The sequence below is a fragment of the Rhagoletis pomonella genome, unplaced genomic scaffold (assembly GCF_013731165.1).
Source record: "Rhagoletis pomonella isolate Grant_MI unplaced genomic scaffold, Rhpom_1.0 Rhpom_scaffold_00001, whole genome shotgun sequence".
Classification (NCBI taxonomy): domain Eukaryota; kingdom Metazoa; phylum Arthropoda; class Insecta; order Diptera; family Tephritidae; genus Rhagoletis; species Rhagoletis pomonella.
The window spans coordinates 14,221,277-14,230,008 of NW_023458555.1; the positions used below are offsets into that span (position 1 = coordinate 14,221,277).

Genomic DNA, 8,732 nt, shown 5'->3' on the forward strand with positions numbered 1-8,732 from the left:
AGCCTGGTCCTTTTGCACATACTTTAAAACTACGACCCATTGGACCACCTGGTCCTCAAATTTTTGCAGGGAAAATCAAGGAAATTAGTTAACACAAAGATATAGACAAACACAAAGACAAAAAAAAAACAACTTTAAGACAGATCCCAAGACTAATAGCATGATTATGGAAACTTAACGTAACGTGGATCTTAGAAAATGATGACGAAGCACAGTGGTTCAAAACTGGAATTTAGTGTTCACAGTTCACTGGAGCTTTCATTTTTCAATCAATTTGATTAATTTGTTTCAATGAATGCTAATAAAATATGCAATAGACCAGTTGGGCCCGATTTTTGAATTTTTGTTTGCATTAAATTTTTTAGTGCAAAGTGCTGAGAAAGTGGCAATTTTGAAGAAAATCGATTCTGCCGTTGCAGTTAATAAATGCTACATAATTAAAACGAGATGAAAACAATTGCAGGGTGCCCCCGAAACGAAAAAAAAATTCACAAACAAAAATTTGAATGTTTTATAAAAAATTTTCACTAATATTAAATAAAAAAAAAATTGAGTTTCTAGAAAAATGTTGGGTATGAGTTTTATAGGTCACTAAAATTTTGTATAACAAAGTGCAATTTGCAAGTGGCTAAGAGGTCGCGTTAATTTGTAATATTTTTTTCCCTTACATTTCCAGCACATCTGCATGCTAAATGGGAAATAAAAGCGTTTGTTATTTTATTAAAAATCTCAACACGAACTTTAAGCCACTTGCAACTTGCACTTTATTACACTAAAATTTAATAATCTATAAAACTGCATATCTAAAATCTCTATAAAAACCAAATGCAAAAAAAAATAATTTTGGTGAAAACATTTCAGATTGTTTTTTTTTTTAATTTTATCCCCCGTTTTTGGAAAACCCTACAATTGTTTTCTACTAGTTTTTATTATATAACATTTATTAACTGGAAGAGAATCTTCAAAATTACTACTTTTTATGCACTTTGCACTGAAAACATTAATCCAAACAAACACAAATTCAAAAAACGGCCTCAGCTGGTCTCCTGCAAATTTTATTAGCTTTCTTTAAAAAAAAAAAATTTACCAAATTGAGTGAAAAATGAAGGCTCCATTAAATTGTGCACACAAAATGACAATTTTGAACCACTGTGCGACGTGGCATTAAGTTACGTTTCGCCTGTCCAAATATAAACGATTTAAGTTAAGTATTAGATCAAGATTTATATTTAGAAATATCTGGAGTATGAAACGTCCGACTTAGAACTGAATCTGTTCTTTTTTGAAACGCATTTGCGGTAATTACCTTCTATTTTCGACCAAGCATCATAGTTCATTCCAGCTGGCCAAAGTGTTTCTAATTAGTTGGTAAGCGCTCTATACTTGGCACATACAATTATATCTACCAACATACATCCCCACATATGTATGTACATGTGTGCCTTATGCAAAATAGACAGGTGATTTACAACATATAAATTTTGGGGGTCAAATGAGCAAATTTTGATTATTATTATTTTTTTTTTAATCCAGCAGTTATGCAAATAAATACCAACCAAAATATAAAATGTATTCACTCACTGGCGCACTGATACATGTTTACATACTAATGTACTTACATATGTTAATATGTAGGTTTGCCGCATGCATTATATGAATATTTTTGCAAACAGAAAAGCAAAAAAAAAAACAAAAAAAAAACTCAAATAACGCACGTTGAGCGGCCAAGTTAGCGACCTCTTAACGCGCTTTTTCTCATCATAGCCTACTTCCAGCCGGTTAGCCCTGTACTGCTGACTGTTTTCTTGTTGTTTTACGTACATATACACTTTTCATTTAGCATGACAGCAGCTTTGTGTAATTAACAGAGCTTAACGAAAATAAAATAATAAATAAAGTCTGCTCATGGTTTAATTGACCCGCTTATCAGCAACAAATAAAAAAACTAAACCAAAATATTTGACAAAAAGACAATTTGAACTAGTTTAAGTAGCGAAACCAAGCGATAAACGAGTGATGTTTTTGCACTGATTTTCCACAGTAATCAATTAATCAGCCTGCCAGCCACACTTGCCTCTGGCGCACCCTCCCACTCACTTCTTCCTGTGTGGGTGCTATTTCGATAATATTTATGCGTTTGTTTTGTTTACTGAAATGTTTTCTTTTTTTTCATTGCATTTGCTCTCACCGCTGGCTATCTGTTTATGCATTTCAGCGTTTCATTTGTCACGTACATTAGCTGATATAAAAACTTATGTACTCGTACATATGTAAATCCATATACATATTCACCTTTTATCCATTTTAATACTTAACTGTTTTTGCCATTGTATTGCCATTGACACATTGGGTAATGGTTGGGTAACGAACTCAACCACGCGACCCTGCTGCTCGACCCAACACCAACGTTTCGAAAGTGTTCTCTACATTCTATAGACAAGGTTAAGGCTAAACTATGTAGAGGAGCCATAAATCTAAAGTTAAAATTAATGTCGATAGATTTGCTTTTTGGTGAGTTCATGACGCTCTCTGTCTATGTAGATATCCATATCCAGGTCATCAGATTTGCACCGTTCATCCGGCTTTCAAATATGCGATGTTGGGCTGTAGATGTGCAGCAAGGTTTTACTTTTTCGAAAAGAGTTGCCACCTTTTAAAAAATAAAATTAAAATTATTAAAAAAAAAATAAGTTAGTTATTACAAACTGCGTATCAGTCAGAGTGGTTTTGAAAAGCTTTTTTCTCTTAACTTAACTATAGAAGGGTTGCCCCCACCGTTTGAAAATCAAATTTAATGGACTTAGGTAATATAAATATGTATCGACATATGGATGCCAGATGAAAGGGACGTAAGAATAAAATGGTTTTAAATTAGTGTGAAGTGGGTTGCCACCTGTTTCAAAGTCAAATTTAGTTAAATTATACACAAGTTATATGAAACATTAAAATATGGGTGTTAAAGCTCAGTTAGTCTAGACTTAATTTCCGTAACTTAACTTAATTTAATATTTTGGCTAACCTGTTATATGAGAAACTGTGTTGGCGGTTAGTTAAAACTTAACTTACCGTAAGAAACTTAAGAACCTGTAGATTTTAGGTTCTCAAGTTACGGCCTTACGGAAATTGAGAGCGGTGAGAGAATCAGGCTTGCCAGACTCTCGTTTTTGTATTTCTTAAAAATAAATGAAAGCAAACATTTTTGTTTGCATAAATTTTTTTTGATATGGCATTTTAGCCAGCGAACTGTTAAACAGCTGAAAAAAGAAATACAAAAACAAAATATTTCCGCTCTTGGCTTAAGTTGACGTGTTGAATAACCATTGATGACTTCTTACGGTAAGTTAACTTAAGTTAAGTCTGGACTAACTGAGCTTTCAAACGAGAGGATGTTAAGAAAACTTTAGTTTGAACATTTGGATTGTTTGAAGAGGGTAGCCACGTGTTTAAAAAGTGACATTAAAATTATTTACAAAATTTGATGAATTATTAAAAGTTTGGTTATCAATCGAAATGTGCTGGGAAAAGCTTTATTTCAGAAATATATTAAGGAGGGTTCTTACAGTTTGAAAATACGGAACTTATTTTATTAATACGCAGGTTGTTTGAAATATTAAGCTAATGTGGAATGATTTGCCGTTATCTCTTGTAAAAGACAAATCATCTGCATAATAAAATTATAAACTTTTTATCTCAACTATATGTAGATCAGAAGTTTGGCTAAACCTCTTATGGGAGTGAATAAAATAAATATGGGAATAGACAAATTCGTAACTAAGTTGTAAATAAATGCAAGTTAAAATTGATTTCACATTTCGGTTCCACACTTGGCCAATTTAAAGCTTACTTAATTATAATCTTATCGCATTTTTTCAGCAAAATAAATCAATACATCTCCCGAAAATACGGTAGACGTCAACAATGAAAAATCAATATTTTTATACCTACCCATTAACCGTAAATATGCAGCAAAACAAATACATACACCTTATGCACGGCTGATTGTGCTATTGAACTATATTTTGCTTGATTAAATTAATTATCACAGTAACTTTGTATGTCCGTGAAATGTGATGCTATAATTTATAGCTTTTACTGTATTGGCATATGTGTATATATTTCTTTTTTTCCAAGCGAAAACAATCATAGCCAACAATTAACAGAGCAAACGAATCAATCTTGTTTTTATTGTTTTAAATAGCAAAATAGCATTGCTTCATAGACATGCCGGTCTGGGCTATGTAACTACTACTGAGTTATACGATTATATGCACCATAATCTGCCTAAGTGGTTCATTTTCACAAATTTGAAATTGAGTATATAGAAATTGTTGAGGTCATTCCACCCTCCAGCATCAGATATGATCTTTGGGCTAATCGCATGAATTCTGCTAGGGCAATGATCTGTCTTAGGCTCTAAGCGATAGCTGTGACTTTAAAATCATAAGAAATTCATTTGACAGCTTTCAATCCATCCTGATGCTTACAATTGCGTGTATGCTAGCGTTCGCTGAGCTGACATGAGTCCTCTTTGTTCCAGAGCCACCCTTTGCGGTTTGGCTGGCGCCTTATCAGTGAACCTAGAAAATATTCCGGGCAATTGAGAAAGAGGTTAAATACGGCCTGACCAATTTCGAGGTCACAATCAGTGAGCTTAGGACCCTGAAAATACAAATTAGATCACCTTAAAGCTCAAACTGGTATTCCACTATTCTACATCGTTTCTGCTCACCCCAAGGTATGATCGGGGTTGCCACATGTCCAGTTTTTGAAAAACCGGATACTTTTCGTTTGGCGAGGGGTTGAAAGGGGGGAGGGGGCAGAGAGGTGGAGTGTTTGTATGTGTGTGTTTAAACAGATCACACACTTCACAGTCAGTTTTTTTATTGTTACCCGGACGAACAGATTAAAATCCGCACTATCGGTCGAAAACCAGACACCTGGCAACACACAGGCAACAGATTTAAGCCAACGACCGTAGTATATCAACATTAAAAAATAATTTTTCCATACAGCTAAAACTGTTTGCATTGTTTACATTGATACTTCTGAAAATTTTTTTTAACAAGTCATTTAGTGCATACCGAATACAAAGTAATGTGAAAAGTAAATGGTCATTCATATAGGCGTTTGGCTTGCAAGTGCATTCTTCCATTATTATTATTTCTTAAACAAATAATTTCATTTCTTTTTGTGCGTTCAGCAGTTCAATGGACGCGGTGTGATTATTGCGCAGTTCGTTTTATACATTGTATGCATTTGACAATGAAATGCAAGAGACCCGACACAAATAGCCAAAGCTCAAATAATTATAAAGACTTCATAAATTCATACCAAAGCTGATAATTTCACGTTTGTTTTTTAATTGTTTTCTTCGATATATTAGGGTGCATCACCAAAGAAAGTTCCGCTGATTTTTGAGAAAAAATATTTTTAAAAACCCATTTTATTTATAAAAAAAATCGATTTTTGGATGAATTTTCAAATAAATCCAGCTCATGTAAATCTTAATATTTTTGGGAAATATTTTGGCGGAAGTCTCAAAATAAGATATTTTTTTTATTTCCAATGAAAACACTGTATTGACTTTTTTTTTCTATCGAGCGTAATGCACCCTAATAACTATGTATTTTTGTATTCGATTCCTGATATTCTATTCAATCCAAATCCTATTCTTTCCCCTCCTTTAGGTGTGTGTTGTGCCAGTGTTGTTACGCAGATCAAAAACCCCAATGACACGGTGACCTCCTCAGCACGTTGCTTGCACAATCACACAGATCGCGGCGATGCTTTTCGCACATCCGTCACAACGACCAGCGCGACGTCGGGTAGTGGCAGCACCACCACCAGTGGCACTACATCGGGCACAGGCGCCAGCAGTGGCGGCGGTTCGATTGGTGGTGGCGTTGGTGGCGGTGGCGGTGCTTCGACCACAGGCAGCGGCGGTGAGCCGCCGAACGATAAGAATATACTCTCCTGCCCGAAATGCGGTAATCCATGCACGCAGGTGGAGACGTTCGTTAGTTCGACGCGTTTCGTAAAATGCGCCAAATGTAATCACTTCTTTGTCGTCCTCTCTGAGGTCGATACGAAGAAGAATACGAAAGAGGAGCCGAAAAATTATCGCAAACCACCACCACCACCACAAAAAATTATGGAATATTTGGACCGGCATGTGGTGGGCCAAGACTTTGCGAAGAAAGTACTCTCCGTTGCTGTTTACAATCACTACAAACGTATTCACCACAATTTGCCACAAGTGCAGACGCAAACGACCATACAGACCGCCGAAGCAATGGGTCGCACAGATTTGCTGCACATCTCCGGTATTGGACATACAATTTCCAACACACAGGGCACTGAGTTGCCGCCGAAGGGACATCTCCCGGGCAGCAGCGTTGGCGGTGGTGCACATCATGCGTTTTCAGATTCCGGTTCAGAAATATTGGATAAGCAAAATTACGAAGTTAAATTGGAGAAGAGTAATATTTTGATGTTGGGTCCAACTGGTTCGGGAAAAACTTTGATCGCCCAAACTATTGCGCGCTGTCTAGATGTACCGTTTGCGATCTGCGACTGCACTACACTCACACAGGCCGGCTATGTGGGCGAGGATATCGAAAGCGTAATTTCAAAGTTGTTGCAAGATGCTAATTACAAGTGAGTAGCGCTTCAATTTTTTCTTGCTATGATGAGTAATAGTACTAATGCATTTTATTTAATTTTCGTTCTGCTATTCCACTTTCCTTTCTTCGCCCTCTTCATCCGTCTACTTGTTCGGTTAGTGTTGACCGCGCTCAGACGGGCATTGTATTCTTGGACGAAGTCGATAAAATCGGCGCGGTGCCTGGTATTCATCAGTTGCGTGATGTAGGCGGTGAAGGTGTTCAACAGGGCATGCTGAAAATGCTGGAAGGCACCATTGTTAATGTACCCGAACGCAATTCCCCGCGTAAACTGCGTGGCGAGACTGTACAAGTGGACACAACGAATATACTATTTGTGGCGTCAGGTGCTTACACCGGGTTGGATCGACTCATTGCAAGGCGGCTTAACGAAAAGGTTGCGTCCGACTGAATTTTGATATATGTCGATGAAATGCGCTAATGAATTTTTCTTATCCTTTCATTTTATATTGTGCTGCAGTATTTAGGTTTTGGTATACCCTCAACAAATTCGTCGGGTCGTCGCGCCGCTCAGGCCACTGCCAGCCCAATGGAAAGTGATCAGGAGGAGCGTGACAAATCGCTGAAAAAAGTGCAAGCCAGAGATCTCGTCGAATTCGGAATGATACCTGTAAGTGTAAGATTGAGGAAGATCAGTATATACTGGCGTGGGATTTTCGGCCCACCTTCGCCTTTTCAGAATTTTGATTGGTAATAGCAAAAATATGGTTCATTATGCTATTAGATGACACTTCAGTTTTGTAATTTTTTCTGCATTTCATTCCACTTTTGTCTTTTGTATTTAAAACCATATTTATTTATTTTTTTGTTTATTTCAGGAATTCGTAGGACGTTTCCCCGTCATTGTGCCCTTCCACAGTCTCAATGTGAGTATGCTGGTGCGCATTCTAACCGAACCGAAGAATGCTTTAATTCCGCAATACAAGGCGCTAATTGGCATGGATAAGGTGGAGTTAACGTTCGATCGTGATGCTATCGAATCGATAGCCGCCATGGCGATGGAGCGTCATACCGGTGCGCGTGGTCTGCGTTCAATAATGGTAATTGTGATGTCTAATAATATGCAAACATACACATTCTCTTAATATCCATTTATCGCCTGATTAGGAACAATTGCTGCTCGATCCAATGTTTTTGGTGCCTGGCTCCGATATCACCGGTGTACATATAACCGCGGACTGTGTAAAGGGCGATGCTCAGCCAGTGTACGTACGAAAGGATAATGGCGATGAGAGTACCGCTGATGAAAACGAGAGTGAGGGTAAAAACTATGAGGATAGCGAAAGCGCCAAAGTACGCATAACGCAATAGAATGGCGCAGTACAGCACATGCTGCTACAGTTGTTGCTAAGTCAGCATGACGGCAATAATGTTGCGGCAACATGTTGCAGGCATTGTATTGCTTGAATGTTGCTATTATTAAATTCAATTGTATGTCTGTCTGCCTTTCATCGAACCAATATTTTCGAATTAGAAACTGAAGCGTTGCGTTGTGGCGTTGAGTTAGTCCTCCATTCACTACAACAAAAACAACAACAACATCAAGACCTACACAACTCCTACAAAGTACTGTTTGTATTTTACGTTATTTGTTCTTGAAAAACGAAAACTACAAGAAAATCTAAGTAAAAATCACAAGCGAAAACTTTTAGATATTAAAATAACAATAAAAAAACAATTATCCATTATACTATTACACATCAGTTAATAAATGAGAACTTATGTATATTTTTAGTTTATATTTTGCAATAAACCCAAAAAAGAAAAGTTCATGAATATTTCACTGCACAGCGTATGTGTGAATAGGAACTGCAAAATGTGAATTACGCGAAAATGTAATAAGTAAAAGACGCGAAGAAAGGCCAGACCAAGGCGAGGTTGTTTACCGCAATGTATGTACGTTGAATGCGAAATTCGAAAATTTACAACTTTAAGCAATTTTTGTGTGTGTAATTAAAAGTGAAGACGAAAGATAATAAAAAATCTTTGGAAAAAATGCAAAATACTATATGTAAATTGTAGAAATATATCTTTACAAATAACGGTGAA

The 8,732-nt window shown here is 36.7% G+C and overlaps 1 protein-coding gene across 1 annotated transcript in view; it reads left to right on the top strand.

Annotated features, from left to right (window-relative positions):
* Positions 1–8,531, top strand: part of LOC118739565 (ATP-dependent Clp protease ATP-binding subunit clpX-like, mitochondrial) — a 17,727-nt gene extending 9,196 nt beyond the window's left edge. The window contains exons 2-6 of the mRNA XM_036470962.1: positions 5,688–6,657; positions 6,783–7,059; positions 7,144–7,293; positions 7,502–7,723; positions 7,791–8,531. Coding sequence (XP_036326855.1) covers positions 5,688–6,657; positions 6,783–7,059; positions 7,144–7,293; positions 7,502–7,723; positions 7,791–7,994 — 1,823 coding nt within the window. The 3' untranslated portion in view covers positions 7,995–8,531. The remainder of the gene's footprint in view (positions 1–5,687; positions 6,658–6,782; positions 7,060–7,143; positions 7,294–7,501; positions 7,724–7,790) is intronic.
* Positions 8,532–8,732: the final 201 nt, after the last annotated feature.